This window comes from Equus asinus, chromosome 9 (assembly GCF_041296235.1).
Source record: "Equus asinus isolate D_3611 breed Donkey chromosome 9, EquAss-T2T_v2, whole genome shotgun sequence".
NCBI lineage: Eukaryota > Metazoa > Chordata > Mammalia > Perissodactyla > Equidae > Equus > Equus asinus.
In genome coordinates this window covers 29,043,534-29,069,763 of record NC_091798.1, presented here as the reverse complement: position 1 = coordinate 29,069,763, position 26,230 = coordinate 29,043,534, and the positions used below count along the sequence as shown (strand labels likewise).

The 26,230-nt window shown below is 48.1% G+C and overlaps 1 protein-coding gene across 1 annotated transcript in view; it reads right to left on the bottom strand.

Annotated features, from left to right (window-relative positions):
• FAT2 (FAT atypical cadherin 2) overlaps positions 1 to 26,230 on the bottom strand; it is a 79,317-nt gene that overhangs the window by 39,607 nt on the left and 13,480 nt on the right. Inside the window, exons 2-9 of the mRNA XM_014834309.3 lie at positions 17,014 to 20,293; positions 14,753 to 15,067; positions 10,160 to 10,218; positions 8,420 to 8,731; positions 7,202 to 7,412; positions 5,528 to 5,667; positions 4,646 to 4,927; positions 3,328 to 3,538 (exon numbers count right to left, since the gene is read on the bottom strand). Coding sequence (XP_014689795.3) covers positions 3,328 to 3,538; positions 4,646 to 4,927; positions 5,528 to 5,667; positions 7,202 to 7,412; positions 8,420 to 8,731; positions 10,160 to 10,218; positions 14,753 to 15,067; positions 17,014 to 20,272 — 4,789 coding nt within the window. The 5' untranslated portion in view covers positions 20,273 to 20,293. The remainder of the gene's footprint in view (positions 1 to 3,327; positions 3,539 to 4,645; positions 4,928 to 5,527; positions 5,668 to 7,201; positions 7,413 to 8,419; positions 8,732 to 10,159; positions 10,219 to 14,752; positions 15,068 to 17,013; positions 20,294 to 26,230) is intronic.

Below are 26,230 nucleotides of genomic sequence, written 5' to 3'. Positions count from 1 at the left end.
TTGGTTATATACTTGCTATAAAAACTATATGAAAGTTATAGTTATATACTCGATATAAAAACTTGATATGAAAACTATAAATATGGAGTCATAAATTGTCAAGACTATAGGGACTTTAAAACCCACTGTGTCTACTTCCCATATAGTCTACAGTGGGAAAGTCCTTGTCAGCCTTGGGGAGTGAGTGGTAAGGAATTGAATGGGGAAGGGGGGGGTGGTACTGGATAGACCACCCAGGTGCTGAGACTCCTCATCAAATGCCCTTTCCACCAGCCCTGGGTTTCCTAAACTTCAGGCATTCTCACATTGCCTTTACAGTTTTTTCTACATCCAGCCACTACTATTTCATATTATTATTTAATCAGTGTTTTCCTTTAAATTGATTCATTTTTCAAATTTAAAATATTTTTAACAGGCAACTTTATTTTGCTACTTTAAAAAGAAAACCGTTATTGCTTGCCAGAAATCAGAGGTTACCAAAAAAATGGCAATGGAAAAATATCTTATTAAAATCTGGATCAAATCTGTTGCTTGCTAAAGGGTGTCAGCCTCAGACCTATCCTTTTTCTTTGGTAAAGATGAAGAGTAGCAAGTGTTAGAGAAGAATTAAAAACATTCTAGAACCCAATGGAAGCTTTGTCCTTGACTCCTCAGGGAGTCCAAATGAGAATCAAAAAGGGAATACTTTCTCCACATCCGGCTACCTATTTTTCTTTGTGGTTCTTTTTAAATTTAATATCTATTTTGATAAATGCATAGGAACACTTCAAATTTAAGTTTTGAGGAAAGTTATGGTTATACGACATTGCATGGTTCACAAAAAATAATGTTGAAAACTAATTATATTTCCCTAAAAAATAGTTTCTCAAAGTTATGGCAGTTTTTAAAGTCTGACTTTACTTGGACAACAAAAATCCTTTTTCTTTCCTTCTTTTTTTTGTTGTGGTAAGAGCAGATAATATGAGATCTATCCTCTTCACAAATGTTTAAGGGTGCGGTACAGTATTGCTACCTATGAGCACAACGTTGGATGGCAGAACGCTAGAACTTATTCATCTTGCACAACTGACACTTTTTTCCAGTTTTATTGCAATATAATTGACATACGAAATTATATTAGTTTACAGTGTATAACATAAGGATTTGATATATGTATATGTTGCAAAATGATCACACAAAAAGTTTACTTAACATGCATCACCTCACACAGTTACAAATATCTTTTTCCTTGTCATGAGACCATTACCTATTTAATGCCATGATGACTGATACCTGAATAATTTAGCTCACCCCCTCTCCCCCAGGAGGTTAGGTCTTCCACTTGGGGAAGTATTGCTCTTTACTATTATTATTCCATTTATTCCATGGATACGTATTTTATTATTTCAATGGCAAAGCAAATAGCTGGGCTTCGTCTCAGAACATTCCATCTGATTCTCCCACTCATGGAAGCCATTCTCCAGCTGACTAGTGAGGTGATTTCCCAGTTTGCCTTCATGAAACAAATCCCAAGTTCAGTCAAAGGATATGGTTTTGATGAGTAGACAGCAGTCTAAAAGTAGTTCCATTAAAAGTAGCCAAGTAATCTATCTAAACGTTAATTATAATTTCCTATCTTATACTGCTGAGAGAAGAAAAGCGGGGCCCAAAATTGTATGTTCATTTTGATCTTAGTAATGCAAAAAGGTGCATAGAAAAAGACAAGAGGGAAATACACAAAACTATTTTCTCTGGATGATGGAAACTATGACTGAGCGCTATTTTCCTCTTTATACATTCCTGTTTTTTCCATGTTTTAAAAAATGAGCATGTGATTATTCACAATAGCCAAGACAAGGAAGCAACCCAACTGCCCATCAGCTGATGACTGGATAAAGAAGCTGTGGTGTTTGTATACAATGGAATACTACTCAGCCATAAAAAAGACAAAATCGTCTCATTTGCAACAACATGGATGGACCTTGAGAGCATTGTGCTAAGTGAAATAAGCCAGACAGAGAAAGACAAACACTGCATGATTTCACTCACATGTGGAAGATAAAGAAACACGTGGATAAAGAGAACAAATTAGTGGTTACCAGAGGGGAAGGGAGTTTGGAGGGTGGGGGAAAGGGGGAAAGGGGCACTATATATGGTGGTGGAAAAAACTAGACTATTGGTGGTGAGCATGATGTTGTCTACACAGAACCTGATATATAATAATGTACACCTGAAATTACACAATGTTATAAACCAATAGGACCTCAATAAAACAATTTTTTAAAAAATGAGCATGTGCTACTTCTATAATCAGAAGAATATTTAAAAACGAATCTTAACTTATCTGTAAAATAAAATTAGTGCCTCCATCAATTGGGTTGTCAGTGGGATAAAATGAGATAAAAGATGTGATTATACTTCATAAATCACAAAAAGTAAGCAATTAATGGGGTATAATTTGTATTCTTCTTCAGGGATCCATAAACTTCTGCCACATAGCAAAGTATAGCAACTTCTCTTTTTCCAAAAAAGGAAAATGTAAAAAGCTCTGATTTCCTGAAAGTGTATAAGATACTGACAAGCAATAAATGACAATGATGCTCTATGAGGGCAGAGACAAGCCATGTTCATCTTTGTCCCTCCACAGCATCTAGCTCTATGAAGGGTTAATTACTATCAAAGATAACAATTATTATTAAATACTTTCAATTATGAATTATCAAACATTACAAATTATGATTAATAATTAGGTGGATATTAGATATTATCATTTTTGTTACATTAATTACTTATAATTAATACTTATCCATGATAGCAATAACCCCTGGCATTTGTATCATATTTTACCATTTACAACATGTATTAACATACATCTTCTCTTTTAATCTTTGTAAAAACTTTCTCGTACAGGTAATATTATTCCCATTTTTAAGATAAGGAAAACCATATAATAGATATGAAATCATGATGTGGCCTTAGCAAAAAATGAAAATTACTCCTAAAACTGTACCATGCATCTCATGAAGTATTTCTAGGTCCCTCTATTGTATTGATACAAAGATATTACATTTTTAAATGTTGCGTGGATTTCATAAGCATCCCTTACACGTAGAGTCGTTGGTAGGTTTATATAATATCTATATAAGTTCTCCCATAGCTTGAGTAGTCCCTTAATTACTGCTCTTACCATCTTTGGAAGTGCAGTCCCAGGGAATGCTCTAGAATGGTAATTTGCCAAAGCTTAGAGAACTTGGCCCTTGATTAACTCGCAAATTCATGCCTCTAGTCCTTTCTCTTATTGCTGAAGCCCCTTCCCCTATGCTCTGGACTCACGGCCAGGCCTCTCACCTTTGAGGAGGGAGTAGTGGACCTCAGCGTTGTCTCCTCTGTCACCATCCATGGCTCGGACCTGGAGCAGCTCTGTGCCGGGGGCTGTGGTGTCAGCAACATTCGTCTCATAGTGGAGCTGGGTGAAGCGCGGTGGGTGGAGGTTCCCATCCTCCACGTGAATGGACACCCACACAAAGTTCCTCTTAATGGGCATCTCCTGGTCTCGGACCTGTGGGCCCAAGGGGGTAATACAGCGAGCAGCAAATGGAAGGAGAGGAGGCGGGTTAGATTAAGGCCAACGAAATAGAATGCCAATGAAAATATACCCAGTTGTAACTCTCCCTATTCCTTTAAATTTTGCTCTCATTTATGCTCTTTCCTCCTTTTAAATAAATTTATCGATTAGTGATTATTAGGCTTAGCTATTTTCATGGATAATTTCACTTTAGGAAAAAGGCAGAAATAAGCAGAGAAGCAATATTTTCCAAATTAGGTCTCATAGAATATTAATTCTTCAAGATGTTATGCAGGGAAAAGAAGAAAAAAAACCGGTTCTACGGTCATTCTAGAGGGAGCACTGAATTAAAGGAAGGTAAAGCTTTCTTTGCTGCAGGACTTCTCAGAGCCTTTAATACACATTAATGTGCCCAGAGGATGATAAACTAACGCATAAGGATCCTGAACCTCGAGTCAGGAAGGCTGGACTCTGATTCTGGTTCCATCATAAACAACTGCATGATGGTGAGCAAGTCTCTCTTCCTCTGTGGGCCCCAGGTGTAAGATAAGAGAACTTGATGGGTGGGATCAGAGCTGGGACCACAGTGAGGCATGTAGGGCATAAATTTAAGGAGGCACTCACTCTCAGGGTCATAAAAGTGCAGGCACACAACCCTAAGAGTGAGTCTTCCTCAAATTTTGTGCCCTACGTACTTCGCCTGCCTCACCTTAGTGCTTGCTCTGAGTGGGATGGTGTCTGGGTCCCTCCCAGCTCTGACACTGTGTGAATCCACAGTGTGGTCGTGCAGTCATGGAGCAGGGAAAGAGCTGTTGGGGGATATTTGAAGTGAGTCCAGAGAAAGCCAAGGTTATAGGAGTTTCCTTGGCAGCTGTCCCATCCCTTTCTTCACCGCCCCCCCACCCCCACCCCAGGCATCCCTTATGGAAGGTGCTTCGGGCAGGCTGTGAAATGTCACAACTCATTTCATGGATTATCATCATGAGCATCAGGACACCTGGCTCAGCGGGGGAAAGGGAACCTGCAGCACGCCTCCAAGCATATCCACCCCCTCACATCCGCATGCAAGTACATCCTCGCCCAATTTTGCAGTTTACTCACCATAACGGTCAGCGTGTGCCAAGAGAGCCCAGAGCCCAGGTCCAATTTTCCCACAGTTACCAGGACACCACTGCTTGGGTCTAGCTGGAAGAGGCTGGCACTTCGTGGGTCTAGGCTGCCGTGTATGGTGTAGATGAGGCCCTTGCCCTCGTCTTGATCCGTGGCCTGAACACGGAGGAGCTCAACCCCAGGCAGCGTGTCTTGGGGAACTCTGACCTCATAATGAGCCTCCAGAAACTGGGGCCGATGGTGGTTAACATTGGCAATCACGAAGATGTGGACCTAGGGAGGCGAGTGAGAGAGGAGACAGACTGTCAGCTCCAGGGGTCAGGGACCTTGTCTGTCTCGTTGGCCACCAGATCATCTGCCTAGCACAGTGCCTGGCACGCAGCAGTCACTTGACAAACACTTGTCAAATGAATGTTAGGACTTAAAAATTTCAAGGCTTTCAGATAGCACACAGTCTGGTGGTTTTCGAAAACAAAATTTTTGATCAAGGGCCTTTTCTACAAATGAAGTTTTTTGTGAAATTCCCATGTATGAAACTGATAAAACTCTGGCTGAAACCAGAGTAGAAATCCAGAGCCCCACGTACCATCATTCCTCATACCCGTGGAAGCTCCCGTGGCACTCTATCTTTAATTGAAAACCACCCATTTAGACAAACCCCCTCATTTCACAGAGATCCACAGTGGGAACAAGAATTCTCCCAAGATCACAGAAGTAGAGAGTGTATCAGATAAGACAGGCATGCAGAACATTGATTCCAGATTCAGCATTCTTTGAGATACACCCTTCACAGGAAGCCTTCTGTAGCCCCATTCCCACCAACGAGGCCTCCCATGTCCTCTCAACTCAAGGGTCCCCAGCAAGGTCTCTAACCTGGGTGGCAATGGCTTGAGACCCATCGGTCACCTCCACGGTCAAGTTATAGCTCAACTTCCTCCTTGTATCAAGAGGCTTGGCGATGACGATGCTGCCCGTGGTCTTCTCAATGTCAAACTCCATGTCCTTGTCCCCACCTGGTGTGGGAGTGGGGGGAAAGCACACACAACCTCACTGATTCAGGCAATAGGAGCACAACATGGGATTTGGCTGATAGATTTCCAGAAGGTGCTAGTAGATTCTGTCAAGTTATTGTCAAGTTATTATCAAGATCCAAGTGATGATAAAGAAAAAGGTCAGGTCATAAGGACTGAAGAGTCCCAGAGGAAGACCAAAATCTGCCGTGGAACGTATTCTGCTCCTAGGATTGAAACGTGCAGGAGTAACGGAGCTCTACTTCACGGCTGACAGGTGGCTTGTGCAGTCTAAAGGTGCCTACACATGGGAAAAAATGAAATCGGCCTCTGTTCAACAAGAGGGAGTTGATTTAATACACTCTAAGTATTCAAAATATAGAATCAGCATGCAGCGATCTAAATGTCCACTAAATTGAAATCTGTTTAGTGACATGAAATATTTGCATGATGTATTTAAAGAGGTTAGAAAACAATATTTTAACATAACCCTAATTGTGTGTGTGTATAAAGAAAAATGACTAGAAGGAAACACATCAAAATTGTGATGGTGGAATTATCTTCTGATTGATGGGCGTTTAGGTGATTTTTATTTTCTTCTCTGCACTCATTTGTGTTTTCTAAATGTTCTGTTGAATACGTCTATTAATTTTGCACAAAAGAAAAAAAAGCCAAATATAAAGAGCAGGGAATCAGAACTGGAACTCATCCAGGAGGTCAATAAGGTTGGGATGGGTGTGTATCCAGTCTCTGAACCAGGCTGGGAAACTCTATAATGAGACTCCATGGTTCATGTAGTACCGAAACTCTTAGGTTAGAGATTCTTAACCTGGAATCCCTGGTTGGGTTTCAGAGAATCTATAAAATCCCTAAATTTGTATGCAAATTTGTGGGGGGGTGTGTGCGCGCGCACACATGCACGTATGCATGTCTTTCTGGGAAGAAGGCTTAAGTATTCATCAGATTTCCAAAGGGGTTCATACTGCCCCCACCCTCTGTTTTAAAAATGTTTTAACAAATTCTTGCTTTAGAGACAGAAAGGAATTTCAGAGGAGGCCATGAGAGCTTGGACCCAAGTATCTGCTACGACTAGAATGGACACTTTCCTCTGATCTTGAGGGTGGAAAGTGGGACCAGAACATTAAGCGTGGCCCCAAGGTACAGCTGGCCGCAGGCTCGTGGTCAGTGAAGTCAGCTCTGCACTGCTTTTCACACGGAGGCAGAAAAGGAAACACAAAACCTGTGCCTTCTCCTCCAGGTCTCCCTAGACCACCATCTTTCGTCTCCTTGGTAATTGGTAACTGAGGCACTGTCCAACTCAGACTGAGGTTGCCAGTGAGACCGTGGAGCTTCCACCTGAGGTCCTAACTGGTGTGGGAGGAAAGCTTGGCAGAAGTGGTACTCCTACTACCCACTGCCCCTGAAAACCAGGGAAGAGGCAATCACCACTAATGGCCAAAAAAGGGGCTGCCAGGGAACGTGACCATGAGATGCTTGGAAAGACTGTACCACAAGGACTGAGGCTGCTCTGCCACACCTGAGATGCTGAACCAGAAGAGGCCGGGTCGGCCCTCAACGCTGATGACTCCCACCATATGGTTCACGGGGTCTGTCTCCATGACTGTGAATCTGTAGTGGAGCTCGTCGAAGGCCAGGGGGATGGAGGAGGGCCGGGGCGGGGGGATCCACTCGATGTGTAGCCGGACACTGGCAGAGAGTGGTGGCTGCCCATTGTCTGTTGCCTTGATCTGAAAAGAGGCCAAAACTGAAACTGAGGCTTTGTCTTTAGTGTTGGGGCCAAAAAACAAGAAAACCCAGGTGGTCAGGCCAAGAGACAGAGCGTCCTTGACTGACCGAGCTGGCCTCTTGTCCACTGGTCCATTCCATCAACGCGCAGTTGAGGACTTCCTGTAAACAGGCACAAAGCTAGCTGCTGCGGGCACGGTGGTGAACAAAACATATAACCTGTGCTCAAGAACCGCATGGATGGTGAAAAAATAATAATAAACAACCATAAAATAAAGCCACGATTAACTGAAGGCTTACTGTGTGCTAGTTCCTAAACTGGACTTGACGTCCATGGACTTTTACCCTTCCCAACAACCATAAACATAAGAAACCAGAATTTATTGAGTTCTCACTATTATCAGGCTCTGCTCTAAGTGCAATGTCTGGTTTAATCCTCATGACAGCCCTGAGAGAGGTGCTAGTATCATCTCCATTTTACAGGAGGAAACAGGGGCTCTGCATGGTAAATTCACCTGCCTGGGATTGTCTGCCTGGCCGGCAATGAGGCTGGGGTTGAATTCATACTGTCTGACGTGGAGCCCAGGCCCTAGCCACTTGCTGAATTAGCTTCCTACAAGGAAACGTTCTAGCTCCATTTTACAGATGATAAAAAAAAAGGCTCAAAAGGGTTAAGTGACTTGGCCAAGGCCCCACAGGTGAACCACGGCAGAGCTAGGATAGGAAGCCAGGCTTACCTTGATTCCAAAGCTCCTGCCACTCTCACCAAAATCCTTATCTCTAGCAGAGTGCATTTCCCAGGCAAGGACCTTATTGCCCTCAAAGAGAAAGGCCCAGAATTCTGATCCTTTGGCTGAAGTCAGGCCTCCCAGTTTCTCTGGCAGAAAGCCAGGGAGGGGAGTGCCGCCTCCATCATGCCTGACGGCTGTCTCCCTCCTCCTATATCCTCAAAGAAAATCCCTGACCAGTTATGCCACTCCCGCCCCTGCGGCCTCCATGTACCCCTCACCGTTAAGATGTTGTACACTCCAGCTTTGAAGGTGCTGCTGGATGACACCACGCCCGTGACCGGGTCGATACTGAAGCCCTCGTCATCACTCTCTTCGATGCTGTAGGTGACCCTGCCGTTGAGACCCTCATCCAGGTCTGAAGCCACCAGCCTGTACACAGGCCCAGGGGTCCCTGGGCTCAGCCTCTCTGGAAGGCGGACATTGAAGAGCTTGTGGGAGAACACAGGAGGGTTGTCATTGACGTCCAAGATGCGTACCACCACCCTGGAGGTGGACCTTAGCGAGGGCTCCCCATTGTCCTGCACGGTCACCTGGGGACAGAATCCAGTGTGAGTTGCCAGATGCAATGCAGTGAATATGGATCACCACCCGCCGCAACCCTACCCCTACCCCTGCCTTCCACAGCCTGGAAATATTAGTCAGTCTGTTCTTTGGAATATCCTTGTGATTTTTATTATCATAATCTCACCCACTTGGAACCCAGCTCTCTAGTAACCTTACCCACAGGAAAGCCAGCAAGAACCAAGAAAAAAACTAGAAAGAACTGGAAGCAGACAAGTCACGGAGGCTCCAGAAAAAAGCTGGTGCTCTTTACTCAGGAGGCCCATGGGCCATTTCTCAGAGACCATTAACTTTTTATTTGCTCATAATTTTCATAAGCTTTGTTCTCCAGTTTTCTTAAGCTACTGGAGGTTAGAAAAAACAAATGAGAAGATGTTTATGAAGGAGTGGGAGGTAGCTTTTGAGTCAGACTTGCGGCCCGATGCGTGAAATGAAACCCAGAGTGAGTGAAAAGGCACTAAAACAATTTCAGAATTGGGGGTGTGTCATGCAGGGGCACCTTATCCCAGGCATCAACAGCCCCGAGGGCATCGTACGGGGTAAGACGTTTCCACTAAATGGCTCTGAATTTTTAAAAATATTTTGCTATTTAATGATAAGTACCTCTACTGAACTGTGGAGAATGCTTTAGCCCCTAGAAGGCCATTTAGCTGCTGCTTACTAATAATACCTGCTACTTACAAAAGGAATATGCAAAGCCTGGGAGCATAGAAGGCAAAGTTTATTTCAGTTCTGCTGAGGAATTTGTGTCCCTCCCACCTGATATCTTTAAGACTAGAAGAGATGCCTGTACATCAATTATGGGTAGCTCAAGAGGGGACACAACTACTAACTCAATGGTAACTCAAGAGGAGACATTCCTTCTGATTTACTCCCCTCCAGGTCAAGACCAATGCCTCTCACTGGAATGGGCACCAAGGATGCCTATGGGATTTTAGAGACATCCTAGAAAGAGCACAGATCTAGAAGACAAAGGTCTGAGTTTTCATCCTGGCTCTCCTACTGAACTAGTGTTTGACCATGGGTAACTCTCTCTCTGGACTGTGGGGATGTGCTAGAAAGCAGACTCAATAATTACATAGCACATGTGCACGGCTCGCTATTCCTTGCCCTCACTGCAGGCATTACTAATCAATCAGTGCTTTCTGCCCTGCCTGGACATGGTTTCAGATTCCTTCCCTTCACAGTGCTAAAGAGCCAGTGAAGACCCTGAGAGTCTTCACCACCAACTACAGCAAGTCTCAGCTTAAGTAGCAGCTCCTCCCTGAGCCCAGTACCCTCCTCAGCCACAGTGCTTGCAGACAAGCATGTGACCCCCAAGGCCTGGCTCGGCTCCAGCCTTGGCCTCCTTCAGGAGGATTTGGAATCCAGTGAGTGGGTTCACCACCAGCACTCACCTCCAGGATGTGTTCATCCTTGTTCTCTCGGTCCAGCTGCCGGGCGGTGGATAGCAGACCTGGGGGAGAGATGGCAGGAGGGAGAACTGAGCAGAGGGCTCCCAGGACCACTCTACTGGGGGTGAGTGCAAGGATTCCATTCAAATCCTACCTCAGAATCCTTCTGGTCTTTGGAGAACAAGAACATTAAGGGGAAATAGAATCCTGGAGAAAGATAAGGGGAAGCGAGGAGGGGAGAGCACAGCAGAGATGATGGTATCTGTGGAGGCTCCCACCTGCATCCTGCTTTCACCATCAGCAAGGGTGCTGTGCACAATACATTGTTAAGGAAAAAAGGCAGCTTGTCGGGAGTCATAACAGAGATCACGGTCATTGCCTTCAGTTCATGGGAAATCACAAAATGGTAGCCTTTTACTCTTTCGTTATTATTACATAATTCACCTGAGTCCTAGCACTGACTCTTCCAATGACCGGCTGGCACAGATGAGCCAGCGGAGGGCTCCTCTGGGCTCCTTCCAGCTCATCTATAAATTGAGGAAGGTGAACTTGGTGATCCGTAAGTCTAGTTTTAATTTTCTGAGGCACTATCACTATAAATTGATGGTACAAAGGAGAGGAGGTGCCAGTCCTCTGCCAGCATCAGGGAAGTCAAGAGCGCACGGCCCCGAGGGGCATCGGAGCCTACAGGCGAGAGGTCACCGCTGGGGAGGGAAGGGCTTTTTTAAATAAAAGCAGAGCCATTGGCAGGGGTCAGTGTGTCATCTGAGAAGTTTCAATAAGATTCCTGATCTTGTTTTAGGCAACTAAATGATGGAGTAATGGAATGAAGTGTGGAGATGGGGGCTCTGTGAGAGGAAGGCGGATTCAGTGCTGGGGTGGAGCCTCCAGTGCTGGAAATGGGAGTAGAATGGGAGGAGTGGCCTCTGCCAGGGGCGTGTTCTTGCCTCGTGCAATAATAATATATAATCATAATATATATAATAATATATAATATATAATAATAATAATAAGTCACCTGGACTTGTTCTTCCCTAACTGAAGGCAGGCATGGGAGGGATCAGAAAGGGCTCCTGGAAAGCCCCACAGCCAGAGGCCCTTCCAGCCAGAGAAGGAAGACACATTCCTCTCAGACATTTGAATATTGCCCCAGGTCACCCCACCCAGCTCACCTCCAAGCTGAGGGGCCTGCAGGGGAGGACCCAGGATCTGGGATCCCCCAGAAGGAGTGCAGGGATGAGAGGGCCTCGGCAGGGCAGCCTTCCTTCTGGCTCAGTCCTGGCTCTCCTCCCTGCTCCTTCTCCCTTCATCTCTTCTGCTCCCTTTCTCTCTCCTCTCTCTCTTTATCCCTCACCATCCTCCCTCTCTCTTCCTTTCCAGGTCTTGCTCTCTCCCTCCTCCCTCTTTGCCTCTCTGAGTCTCAAACACTCTTTCTCTGGTTTTTCTTTGCTCTCTTCTTTTTTCTCACCACTGCCTCCCTCCACCTTCTAAGGGCCAGTGTCCCTGGACTTGCTGCCTTGGCTTCCTGGACCATTGTCCCTGTTATCAGCCTCATCCCCCTCTGTGAGGTTGGTGTCAGGATTCCCAGGGAGTGCTCGTGTAGAATGGGGACATGGCAGAGCCCCCCCATGGAACTATGTGAGTGTCCACTGAGGACCCTTCTTGGCCCAAGGTGGGCGCTCAGCCGAGTCAGCTCTCATCACTTCTCCCCTCAAACAGGTGTTTCCCCATCACCCTATCTCAGCTCCCTCTCCCTCCCCTCCTTCTTCCAAGAATTTTCCAACTGCTGTTGATGCCACTTCTAACGGATTCCAGATCCTTCTACTCCTTTCCCCCTGACCCACCACAGTCTAGGTCTTACCCAACTACCTTCCCAGCTTCCTCTCCCTCAGGATCATCACAGCCCACGCTCACTGAGCTCTTACCTGTCCAGGCCGTTCTTCTAAGCTCTTTATACGTCTCTATCTATTAACTCATTTAATCTTTACAACCACCCAGGAGGTAGCTATTACGATCTCCATTTCACTGATGAGAAAACTCAGGCATGGAGCAGTTCAGTAACTTTCTCACAGTTCGTAAGTGGTGGAAACGGGATACGCCTTTGGAAATTCACCAACATGCTCTGTCTCCAAGACCTGGGTCGTCTTCCTTCCTGCTCTTGCTCCTGTCGCTCTCCTGTCCGAGCGCCCGCCCAGACTGCTCCTCGTCAAAATCCTCCCCATCCTCCAGCTCAGCAGATCCACCCCTGTCTGTGAAGCCAGGGCTGACCCACCACACTGAACAGCTTCCTCGCTCCTCTGAGCAGCCACGGCACAGCATCTACACACATTTCACAAAGTTTCCTCCTTCTCCCTGGTTCTATAGTTTTTTATACCCAGATCTTCATGCTCCTGATGGACTAAATTCCTCAAGGCCTGAAATTGTGTTTTATTTATCTTCATTTCTCTCCACAGCATATAGTTTAAATACCTTGTAATGGCAGATACCTTTAACCGTTTGCTGAATCAGTGAATGAATCTGGGGCTTAACACAAGATTGTGGATGCTGGCAGAGATTGGTGCATTCATTTCCCAATTATTTATTGAGATCCTACTGTGTGTCAAGCACTGAAGATATGACAGTGGGCATAAACTATCAAGCTTCCTTTTCTGGAAAGCCTTTGAAGTCTAGTGAAGGATATGGATAATTAATGGAATAATCACACAAGTGAATATAAGGTCTCCCGTGATAAGTGTTTTAAAAACGGAGGGAGAAGATGGTGCTGGGAGATGTCTTATAGTATTAGGAAAAACTTCTCTAAGGAAAGAACAGCTGGGCTGGGATCTGAAAGAAGAACAGGACTTAATCAGACAAAAGGAGAGGAGACGAGAAGAGCATGTGCCAAGGCCCGGTGCCAGGAGAAGACATGGACGGAAGCCGACCACGTGGCTGGAGCCAGAGAGTAGTAGGGTGAGAGAGGCAAGATGAAGCCAGAAAGGGCAGCAGGAGCCAGACCAGGCAGAAGTTTGTGGGACACAGCAGGATCTGGCTTTCTCTTAAGGGCCCAGGGAACCCATCCAAGGTATCCAGGTGGGGAAGTGGGACGATACAATGGTGGTGATAAGAAAGGGGAGCTAGCGGCTCATGGCTGATTTATGGTTTTATTTTTAAATGTTCATGCTGATAAAAGTTTCTCCTCTTCACCTGCGGGGAGACTAGGAACATCTCTGCCCTCTGGGGCATTTTGCCAGACCCCTGTCAGGGAACTGTTGACAGTAAACAGAACAGGGATTTGGAAGAAGCTGAGGAGCTAAAGCCCTAGGTGAAAGATCTCTTCTCTCTTCCAAAAAGGGAGGCACAAGGTGGATCCAGGTGGAGAGCCAGCTCAGACCCTGCCTTCCGAGGGAAAAGCCGCCTCCTTTTAGGAGCAAGAATCCATTCCTGAGGTCAGAGGCCAACAGGAATGGCTCCAAACAAATGTCCCTGGGCAAACAGACACTTGGATCTCTGCCCCCTGACCCTGCACTGTCTGTCCCAGGACCCCCCATGCTCATGCGTCTCCTGTTTCCTTTTGTCTTAAGGATTGAGGGACTGCCTGCCAGCATTCTCCTTATCCTCTTCCTCCCATCTCACCAGAGTTTTGTCCTTCCAGGAATGAATAATTGTTGGAGCTGGAGAATGGGATGTTGGGTTCAGAGGAGAGAATGCCAGCCTTCTCTGCAGTAGGGTTGTTGTTCATCCTCCAAGAGGAAGATGTGGCCTTGGAGGAATACCCACAGCAAGGGCAGTCAGCTCTCAAACTGCAGCACCAATGGGAGCCAGGGGGGTAGCATAAATGCAGGAAGCAGGCTGGGACCAAGGCAATAGGGGGTGAGGGGACCAGGGGACGTGCACCGGCTCTACACAGGGAGCTGCTGTTGATTCCAGGTAATTGTGGCCCCGGGGGAATGTGGGCTCAGTGTGGCTAGATCTTCCAGTTTTTTAAGAACAACCAGAAATCTGGAATGTTTTGTGGAATTTCCTGACTTTTACATGTTAGCAACAACTTGAAAAATTGTTATTTACGGTTTGTGCAAACCAAACAAAACACTTTTGTGGGCTACATCTGGCTCACGGCTGCCAGTTGGTGGCCTCTGGATTCCTTGAAACCACCCAGCATCTTTGCCCCAAATGCCCTGGCGCCACCGCTCTGGGCCGGCTGGAGATCAGACTGGAACAAGGGTTAAGAACTTCAACCTGTGACTTGTGACTCAGGGGAGGGGTCAGCTGGGAGCACTTGGAGGTCTGAAATAGTCCCAGCCTGACCACGGGGCAATCTGCTTAGCTTCCCTGGCCCCAAGGAGAGAAAGCTGATGTATTCCTGTTTTCCCAAAAAGACACAGTTTGTAGAGCAGTGGTTCTCAAATCTTAGCACACATCAGAACCTTCTGGATAGCTTCTTAAAAAACAGATTGCTGGGCCCCACCCTGAGTTCTGACTCAGTAGGTCTAAGATGGGGCCTGAGAATTTAAGTTTCTATCACGTTCATAGGTGATGCTAATGATGCTGGTCCTGGACCCCAGTTTGAGAAGCACTGCCGCAGAGAATCCTGTCCACCCAGACACCCAGGGTCCTTACCTGTGAGAGGATGAACGACGAAAAATCCCATATGGTTCCCACCGGTGATGTTGAAAGTCAGCTTTCCTTTGGAGCTGGAATCCGGGTCCCAGGCATCCAGTTGAAGCACAGAAGTGTACAAGGGTGCATCCTCCCGGACAGAGGGGTAGAATACGGGTCTGGACATCCGGGGTGAGTTGTCGTTGACATCCATAACTTCAATGTAGACTTCAGTTACAGAAGAGAGGGGTACGGAACCGCTATCCGCTGCCTGGACCGTCAGCCAGTAGCAGGACACGAATTCTCGGTCCAGGGGTGCCAAAGTCAGAATCACTCCTAGGGACAGTCAATCACCAAACCCAAAATATTTTAGAGCTCAAAGTAGTTTTAGAAGTCACTTTACCTCACAGTTCCAAAACTGTACTGTGGAAAGGGTATTGATAGGTGTTCCATGAGAAAAGGGAACTCTCGCCAATGTCGTGTGAAAGATGCTAAGTTAAACACAGGGGAATTCACATCCTCATTGGAGAACCTCTCAGACCTTCCTATACTAAAACAGGCCCAAGACTCTAGCATATGGGCACATGCAGGGTTTCCAGAACACAGCAGTAGGTGACCTACTTTCTCCTGACTACCTACTTCAGCTCAAGTCCTGTCAATTTATTTCCCATTCTGTAAGTGGAATTTCCTTACAGTTGGCCTTAAACTGGTTCCTTCAAGCTTCAAGTCCTTACAGATATCAATTCAAGGGTTAGGGATTTGATGAATAAATTGCTGTTCTCCTCTCCATCATCTTCACGGTTTTAGAGGCTTAGCTTCCTGCATTAGTTCACTAATTCCATGGATTGCTCACTACGGGCCAGTGCAGTTCTAGAAGTCGAGGGTCCAATAGTGAGCAAAAGAGGCTTGCACCCTAAGCTCTCATGGATCACACTCAGCTGGAAGGACCTAGGTGAGAGGGCAGGACTCCTGCTCACAGCTGTAGCATGTCTGAGCTGAAGGAACCTTACTCCTTTGACAGGTGGGGAAACTGAGGCCCAGAGAGAGCACACGACTTGACCAAGATAATGTAGCAAGTAAGTGGAAGAGCTGGGAGTCTTTCTACCATATCACCCTGCCCTTGACCCTGGAGATAAATCGCCTGTCAGATTGTAAGCTCCTTGAGGGCAGTGACCTCCCTTTATTCACCTGGGAATTTCCTCCAGGTGCCTACCTCAGGCCCCCTCAAGTAGAGAATACTCAGTAAGTGTGTGCTCAGTTGCACTTTTTTTTTTTTTTTTTTGGTGAGGAAGATTGGCCCTGAGCTACCAATCTTCCTATATTTTGTATGTGGTGTGCTGCCACAGCAACACTTGATGAGCACTGTGTAGATACACACCTAGGATCCGAACCTGCAAACGCCAGGCTGCCGAAGCGGAGCACGTGACCTTAACCACTACACCACTAGGCCAGCCCCACAATTGCACTTATTTCTATGAAGCTTAAAAGGAATAAATAAGTTGCTGCCCCTTTTTGGAGGGCAGTTTGGAAATATCTATTAAAACTGAAAATATGCTTTATCCTTTGACCTAGCAACAGCATGTTTAAGAGTTTTTCCTATAGAGACTCGTTCGTATGAGTAAAAGCATATGATCAAGGATGTCACATCTATATGATAGAATAAAATGCAGCCATTAAAAATGAGTGAAAAGGGTTTTTAATTACTGACATATAAGATGTCCTGGTGTTATATTAAGTGAAAAAAATAAGTTTCAGAATTAATGTCTATTGTATTATGTTTTTATAATAATAAAATGAACAGTGATAATATATCACATACAAGGAAGAAAAATTTAGAAGATTATAGACCAAATCATTAATAAAGATTATATCTGGGGAGATGGGATACAGGGAAACATTCATTTTTAAATTATATATAAAAAAATGTATAACCACCATGCTTTACTTTTATAAGCAGAATATATATTTGTAGTATATATAAAATATATTGTTTGCATGTGTGTATATATATACATATATATAGCATATATATATGCTAGTGAGATGGTTGATTCTACTTAAGTATACACATCGACACATATGCATATAAATGTATATATATATATGTATATATCTCCAGTAAAGATAAACTAAAAATAAAATAAAAGGGACAGGAAAGAGAGTCCCCATTTATTGCTTTGATTTTTAGCCTGCAGCCTGACTTCTTTCAGGAAAGACCCTGATTTCCTTAGGCCCATCTTCTCCCAGGACCTGGCACTCCCATCCTACCCCACTCCCAGTACCTGTGTCCTGGTCGATGCTAAAGGCCGTAAGGCCGGTGCCAGCCCGCAGGGAGTACTGGAGCTCCCCATCCAAGCCACTGTCGTCATCGTGGGCAGTCACTCCCATCACCTGGGTTCCTGAGGGGCTGTTCTCCTGCACCTGGCCCTGGTGCACGAAGGAGGCAAAGCGGGGAGGGTGGAGATTCTCATTCACATCCAGGACTATCACCTCCACATGGCAGAGGGTCCTGCGGGCCAGGGGCCTCCCACTGTCACTGACCCACAGGCTCAGATTATACCCAGCCCGCCTCTCAAAGTCCAGCTCTTTCTCCAGACTGAGCACTCCGGTCGATGGGTCCACATGGAAGGTCCCACGGGCATCATCCAACAGGGTATATCGTACTTCTCCTGCAGGGCCCAGGTCAGGATCATAGGCATCCAGAAATGTGAGGACAGTGCCTGGGGGCAGGTCCTCTGGGACCTTCAGGCTATGGAGTTCCGTGATGCACTGGGGAGAGTTGTCATTGGCATCTTCCAATGTGATTGTCAGGTCAGTGACAGAGAAGAGCTGGTGGCCCTTCCTGGGCTGATCCCTGGCCTCCACCTTGAGTATATACTGAGGTTCTGATTCCCGGTCCAGGTGTGCTGTGACAACCAGTTCCCCAGTGAGGGGATGGAGGGAGAACTTGTCCGTGGGGCTTAGCAGGGTGTAGCGAACCCTGCCATTATCCTCTGAGTCAGCGTCTTTTGCTTTCAGCTCTGCAATTGTAGTTCCAATTTCTGTGTCCTCTGAGATGGTTACCTGGTACCCACCAGGAGGAAATCTGGGTGCATTGTCATTCCAGTCTTTCACGTTCACTGTCAGCAGCTTCCAGGAGGATTTCTGGGGAGTGCCCAAGTCATACACTGTTACATTGAGGATGTAGAAACTGGTGGCTTCATAGTCCAAGGGGGCAGCTACAGTGAGTAGCCCTGTCTCCAGCTCAATGTCAAAGCAGCCCTCTTCATTGCCATCTGCAATCACATAGACCAGTTTGCCATTAAAGCCAGTATCAGGGTCAGTGGCCGCCAGGCGGGCCAGGAGGATGTTGAGAGGAACACTCTCGAGGATGTCAATGGACTGCGGGAAGTGGTCCTCAAATTGGGGGGTATGATGATTGACCTGATATGCGCTTAAGGAAGTGAAGTCCTCATCATTGGAGTCCTGGTTCTGAAGCTCAACAGAGTGTAGGATGGTCTTTGTGAAATGTGTCAAGACCCCTGTTTTATCACATCTCACGGGGACCTCCAAACGAGGGTCCTTCACTACAGTAACATTCAAAGTTGTGGGTGAGGCATAGTTTTTCCCATCTGAGGCTGTAATTTTCAGGGAATAGTTGATGGATTGACCAGTAGTATGATTTACAAAAGAGCGTTTGAGGGATATCACTCCAGAGAAATGATTTAGATCGAAATACTCTAACGCATTGCCTGCCACAAACTCATATTTCAGGTTCTGAAGCTCATCCACGTCTATAGCTGACACCGTCATCACTGACTTTCCTACGGGCCAGTCTTCACGGATAGCCACAGTGCAGTTGACTTCCTCAAACATAGGCCTGTTGTCATTCAAGTTCCTGAGCCTAAGAGAAACAGACACTTCCTTTTCCTGGCGGAATGGGGATCCCCAATCTGATGCCCGTACCCGGAAGGTATAAATTCTTTTCATGAGCTCGTAGTCCATGGGTTTGGAGGTGGAGATGATCCCCAGGTAAGGGTCGATGGAAAAGGGCACAGATTTCGGACGAGCAATGGAATAGGTGACATAGCCATTCTCTCCATGATCCCGGTCTGTGGCAGTCACAGTCAAAACACTGGTGCCTGGAGGGATGTTCTCATCAAAGGTGCCCTCATAGGAAGACCTGTTGAAGATGGGGGCATGGTTGTTACAGTCCACGATGTCGACGACCACGGTGGCGGAGGCCAGGCCGGGTGAGGCTCTGATGTGTAGCTGGTAGTGGGCTCGGTCACGGAAGTCCATGAGCTTCGTGGTGGTGATGAGCCCAGTGCGAGCATTAAGTTTAAACCCTGCACTGTCTGAGGATGGCTTTAGAACATATTGCAGGTTGGGGAAGGCTGGGGTTACTTTCACCATCGCCACGCGGCTGCCAGGAGGGGAAACCTCACTGAGCTGCACTCTGTAAACAGCCTTCTCGAATTGGAGGGAAGCCACTCTGGAAGAGGGTAGGTGAAAGGCCCTGATCTGGGAATAAAAGGAATGTCTGCTCGTACTCCTGGCCTGCAGGCTGAGGTTGAACCCGTGAAGGTGCTCCATCCAGTTGATGTCTTTGACGGACACCAAGCTGAACTCGCTGCTCCGGGCGTAAGACTTGATGGCCTTGAAGTACTTACCAGGGTCACCATCAACAATTTCCAGTGAGTCCACTTCAGCACCTGAGCTGTTCGCATCTACCACTACAGTGGCATAGGGGGCATCCTCACGGCTGTTTGGGGGAGCCACCACCACCGAGACGATGGCCGGGGGCTTCCTGAGGGCAGGCTCAACATGGATGACCAGTGCAGCCAAGTTGCCAAATCCGTTGCCCTCTGAGATTTTCCGCATGCGGTCCACAGCCAGCACCTGGAGCTCATATTTCCCTCGCCAGGTGACATTGAACTTCCCAGCCAAGGTGACCACGCCGCTGGTGGGATGGATGGCAAACATCTCCGACCTTGTGTTAAAGGCATAATAGAACTCGGCGTTCTGGCCCAGATCAGCATCCGTGGCGGTCACCTTGCAGATGGGGCTCTTGAGGGGCATGTCCTCAGAGATGGTGACTCGATATGAAGGTGGGGAGAAGAGGGGCTTCAGGTCATTCTGGTCCAGGATGTGAACCACCACGCGCGTCAAAGCTTCAAGCTCCAAGGTCTTCTCCGTGGCTTGGACGATGAGGGTGTAGCTGTCTCGCACCTCCCTGTTCAGAAGGGCCGTGTTGCTGCTCTTAGTCCTTATCCTCAGGAAGCAGAAGTTGCCCACGACGTACTCCTCTGTTTTAAACACATTGGCCACATCTCCGGAGATGATCCGATACTTCACTGCCCACTGGGGCTCTGCGAGGTAGATGCCCATTTTCACGGAGCTCTCCACGTAGGTCTTGGGAGCAGAGTTTTCATAGATGGTTGCATTGTAAAGGGGGTGTGTGAAGTGCCAGGCTGAGGAGGAGATGATCTCTTCTTGGGGCTTCTCACAGGATGTACAACGGAGCAAGAAAACAGCAACACCCAACAAGGCAATAACCATGATGGAAAAACTCCCAAAATCCTGGGCAAAAAAGAAAGGAAGGGTGCAAGTTAGGAAACAAATGGCCCCTACTGCTGTGGTTCTTAACTAGGGATGACTTTGCCCTTCTGTTTGAAGATACCTTCGGCCGTCCCAGCTTGTTGGGGTGGGTGCTACCGGCATCTGGTGGGTAGATGCCAGGGATGCTGCTAAACATTCTATGATGCACAGTACAGCTGCCACGACGAAGAATGGTCCAGCCCCAAATGTCAGTGGTGTCAAGGTTGAGAAACCTTGTACTTGAAGAATAACAGACTGGTTTCAAGGCTCCCTCGAGGGCACCAGCAGATACAACACTGTACTGGCCACTTCACTCCTTTTCGGGAAAACCTTCGGTGGCTCCCCAGCGGTGGTGAAATAGTTCCAACCGGGTACCCAAGCTTAGCAATCTGGCTCTAAGTACTTCCTACAAGGCCCTTCCCACAGGGCTGAGCTCCAGCCAAACTGAGCTGCATCTACATGTGCGGGGACTGCAGGAAAGCCCAGTGACCCAGATCACAGGCCTGGCTCACGCAGCCTGGCTCAGCCCTGGCTCCACCGCTGACCGGCTGCTGACTTTCTGGGCAGGTTCCTTAACCTCTGTGAGGCTTGATTTCCTCTTCTGTAGAATGGGGACAAGGATATGATCCAGATCACAGGATTGTTGTGAAAATTAAACAAAATCACAAAGGGAAATGGCTTCGTCAGGTGCCTGACAGGTAGTGTGAACTTAATATTTGCCGTTATTCATAAAGGGAGGGGATCTGCTCAGGGCCTCACAGCTAGATAGAGGCAAAACCGGAAGTAGACCTGAGGCGTCTTGAGTCTCACCTCCACCTGTGCTACCACAAGTCCGTCTGGACAGGACTGATTCTGGCTCATCTTATGACCCTGAACAGCTCCTGGAATGTGGGATCCGAAATGGATTTTGGAGATGATGGCGTTCTGACCCTACTCCTCATGCGTAGATGAGAAAATAGAGCCCCAGAGGGAGGAAGGGTCTCGCCCCAAGTCTCATAAGAAGTGGCCGGGTATCAACTAGTCGCTGGGAACTGTTGAGCTAACCATGAATGAAAGCTTTGCCCCTCTGAGACCTCCTGCTGTACCAATTCTCTCCTTTGCCATTTTGACATGGTTCGTCCCTGAACTCCAACCCGGGTCAAAATGTGAGACCCATCAGGGCCAAGGACAGCGAGGGCTAAGAGGAGGGCAGAGTGTGGTTGCCAAACTGGGCCTTCTCGAAGCAAAATGTGAGGCTGCGTCCCCCAGGCTGGTGCCTGGCCGGCTGTGGGAGTCTTCACTCCCAGGAGCTTGGTGGCTGCCAGCCAGATGTGCTGAGCATTCCTGGAGGAAACAGGCAGGACTGGTTTCTCCAGTCGCTTTTCTCTTCAAAGGCAAGCAAGAGTTAAACTTTCAGAGCAAGGAGGAAAGGGAGAAGCTTGGATCCCTGTCCTTCCAGAGTCCTGAGGTTGCTGAATGCAGGTTCCTTAAGACCTTGCAGGTCGCAGCCCAGTGTGGGAGACGGGATGGAGGCAGGAATGGAAAGTTCTGCCTAACCTGGGATCTGAAAGCCTGGGACAGGAAAGAATTGGAATATGCCCCATCCTTCCAGCCTCCCTACTACTCCACCTTGCTTGAGATCCTGTTAGTAGAGCCCCAAGCCCAGGCACCTCAGAAAACAGCAGGCAGGATGGAGGCTGGGTCCACATTTGGGGTCTTAATGCCAGTGACCGAAAGGGACGCTACACTGTCTGTTCCCCACTCTTCCTGGCCCCCTACCCTCACCCCTTGCTTACCACCATAGCCCACAACGGAAATGGCCCCAGGCAGAAAGCCACATTCACCCCATCCTGGACACTGTCCCTTGCAAGCAGGAGGGGACCCCGGAGTCACTCAGACTCCAACTACCTGCCCCCCCACCCCGCCCCGCCCAGGGCACTGCATTTGAAGTTGAAGCCCCAGGGGAACATGTGTCCTTACCCCAGTTCCAGGTCCACTCCCGGAGCCCCGCGAGCCCAGGGTGTGCGCAGCCGCCCGGCTCCGCCTGCCTGCTTTGCGGAAAGCTTCCTGTTCACCAGGTCAGCGCGGTGGAGGGCAGGCCCCAACAAGACACCGCTCAGCAGCTGCACGGGGCGCCTTGCAGAGCGGGTGTCGTGAAGATGAGCTATAGGGAAGGGAGCAGGGGCGGGCTCTCCCTGGACGGGCATAAGATGCAAAGAGAATGCACCCTTGGATGAGGCTTTGGTGCCCTCAGCTGTGTTTAAGCTGTTGGACCCGTAGACATGGCGAGTGGTTTGCTGAGGGAAGAGCTGGTGTCTGATATTTGTTTCCTGGCACCATGCCTGGGCAAGTGAACAGGCTTGTAGGGTGCAGAGGCATGTTGGGCTCCCTGGGCCACCCTTCTGGCCCACAGCACCTAGGACCACTATCTTGAAACATCTTGTGAAAATATAAATCAGTTCATATCACTTCTCCACTTCAAATTTTCCAGTGGCTTCCCAGCTTCCCACGGCATTTAGAATAAAATCCAAACTCCTCACCATGGCCTGGCAGGCCCCACACCCTCTGGGCCCTGCCGGCTTCTCCAGTGATAACTCCCAGCACTCTCCCCATTGTTCGCCAAGCTGCAGCCACATGGGCTCCTTTCTGCTCTGCAAATATACCAAACTGGGATCTGCCTCAAGGCCTTTGCACTGGCTGTTCCCCCTCTACTTAAGATTCTCACATGGCTGGCTCCCTCTTGTGATCCAGTTCTCAGCTCAAATGCCACCTTCTAACCCCTAGTTTGGTATAGCCTCCTTCCCAAAGCCTTTCTTTATCACATTCCTCCCTTATCACCACCCAACGTGTCCTTATTTGTTTAATGCCTGTCTCCTGCACTAGACACAGGGCTCCATGAAGACATGCAGCCTTGTGTATCTTATTTGTGCATGAATTCCCAGTGCCTAGATCAGTGCCTAGTACATAGTCACACTTAACAAATACTAGTTGAGAAGGAGAAGGATCTGGACTTAGGAAAAGCAATGACAGAACGAAAGTGGAAAGAGCCTTTAGTGGCCATCCCTCCCTTTTTGAAGCTGGAAAATGAAGTCCCAAAAAAGAAAGGGACTTGCCCAAAGTCACAGGCTGAGATCTAGAGCCAGGAGCTTTCCTCCAGGCCATGCCACCAGAAGGAGAACGTGGTCGCTTGTGAATCCGACTGTTTGCCTTCAAGTTCTAGCTGCAACCGTCGCTAACTGTATGACCTCGGGTAACTAACCTCTCTGAACCTCAGTTTGCTCATCTGTGAGGTGGGGCTGTGGAGAGCACTGCTTCCCTGGGGTTTCATGAAGACTCAGTAAGATCATGCACCTTGATGTGCTCAGCATAGTGCCTGGCCCCTAGAAGAGCTCTCAATATGTATGAGTTGTTATTAGTTTTCAAAGCCAAGGCAGAATCAATGCCCAAGGTTGGGGTGAGGGCGGGGTCCACTGATCTTTCTGGAGAAAGTCCAGCCTGGGCCCCAGCGGAGCAGGAAGCCACTGGTCTCTGCTCGAGTCTGAGCTTGCTGGCCCAGCCGCAGGCTCTTCTGGGAAGCTGCGAGCAGCCGCTTGTCCGGGGCGGGGCGTCTCGCCTGTGGCTCCCCAGACTCAGAGAGAAAGGGGCATAGGGTGAAGATGAACGGGCGCAGGAGAGCACCCACACACTCGGGAGGCAGTTCTTGAGTAGCAGTGCGGGCACGGGGATTGTGTGCCTGCTGGACAGAATGAATCTGATGTGAGTACACAAACTGGTAGCTGTAGGGTTTGTGTGTGCACAGGCGTGAGCAAGTGCAGGTGTGTGGGTTCACGAATGGACCCTTTCAGGATACGTGTGTGAGTCAAACTCTGCCTCCTTGTAACTCCCAACCCATTTCACAGATGGGCAAGGCAGCAGAGAGCGGTTCACAGCCCACAGATTCGGGCTGTGTGACCTTGGGCAAGTGGCTTACCTTCTCTGATCCTCAGTTTCCCTACTTCATAATTCATTTTGAGAATGAAATTAGTTAACGAACATAAATACTGAGCATAGGCTGTGACAGAGTTTTCAACAAATATTACCGAGCACGATTACTTTTTAGCAGCTGGCTCACACTATTGCCTGTTGAATTTGTGGGAAATGAAAACCCTCAGATGTATGGTCACATCATCCCCAAGCTGTTCTCGTATGGGCTGATTTTCCACAACTAAAGCCTGTAGGACTATCAGGAGACCTGGATTCACCTCACCCCGTGCTTCAGCTCACTGCTCCCGCTTCTCGGACCTGGATTCTAACATTCAGAGACTTGGTGGATTCAACGTCCATGTCTTTCTCCAAGTCACTGATATTCTGGTCGAGTCTTCTAAGAATAGGGAGAGCTCCCTGTCCCTGGGGGAATCCAAGCAGGACCTCTGATGGACATGCTACTCTAGGGGATGTTTGCTCTTGGGGAGACAAGAAGAGCTCTGAAGTCCCCCCCAGCTCACACAGGCAGGATCCTCGGGCCTGGGCAGGCCTCTGGTCTCATTAGCCTCCATGAGCCTCGGGGGCAGTGAGGGGACTTCTTCGGGCTGCGGATCAGGGGCGCACTCTCCCAGGTGCTTGTTCAGTGGTCAGTGTAGTGAGCTGGCCTGGCTCTTGGGAGAGCTGGCCCTAAACTCACTTGTTCCCTGTGGCCTCGGTCAAGACAGTCACCTCTGCCCTGCGGACCTCTTTCCTCGTCCGGAAAGGATGCGTGTGTGTCGGGGGAAGGGGTTGGAATGGATCTGTGATTTCAAACCCCTCTGTTGCTTTCAGGGGCAGAATCTCTTTTGTCCTAATGAATTTGTACCTAGAAACACAACCCATAAACAGTTGGAAGCAGAGCTTTACTCCTAGAAGCAGTGGCGGGGGCCTGGACCCTCGCGGCAGGCTTGTTTCTCTGCCCCTGAAAAGCACAGGTTTGAAAAGGTGGACCAGATGACCCCTAGGAGCCCCTCCCGACCTCACAGGCCGGGGCTCTGCTGGCCTAACGTTCTGTGTCCCATCATAAAAGCTTCTAAGACGTGGCTGGATGCGCTATGAGTCTACTGCTCCACGATCTGTGTTTACAATTGTCCCTGTGCAGTGGCTCGGGCACTATAGCTCTGGGAGCCTATGCCTGTGACCACTTCTGTCCTTTCTACAGGAAACCAGATGTGCTCAAAGGAATTCAAACCTGAATCAAACTTCCACTAAGGACGCTCCTACCAGATTTGTCGAAAATGTCACGCTTTGTTTCTGGAGCTGAAATTCCTCCCCATCACGCCCAGAAGTCCCCAGGCACAGATCGGCAACGACGCTCTCCCACGCGGCCCAACACAGTCCCTTTTCTTGGTCGTGTCACAGATGTTAATTCATAGCCCACATAATACTCCTAGGAAACACATCTGCCCTTTTACTCCCATTTCTCAGAGAAGGGAAACCGAGATTTGCATGGCACCCCCAAGGCCGCCCGGGAAGGTGGAGGCTGAACTGGAAGCAGTGCCTGATTTCCTGAATCTAGTGGGTGCTCTGGATTGCCTGGGATCTGCGGAGAGGCAACGAGATATAAGATGGTTTTAAAAGTTTAGAGAGTCTTTCAAGAAAGAAAGAGCCGCTGGATTCATTCCTCTGGATTGGAGAATGTCCAGCCTCTCCCGAAAATCTGTGTGTGAAGTTGCCATGGATTTGGGTGCCCTCAATATTTATTTTCTGACACCCGCCCACCACCACCCACACACACTGCCTCTGCCTCAGGCATCCAGTGTTAGGGCTGGCTCTTGCAGCTCTCAAGAAAGAAGCCTAAATATATTCTGTTTCTGACAAAAGCTGGGAGGTGGGGGGTGGGCCAGGGAGGGGGAATTAGGAGGGATGGTTCCCTTGAACCAGAATTAAAATCATAAGCGGGAGAATGTTGACATTCCAGGTACCTGCCAGACAGGA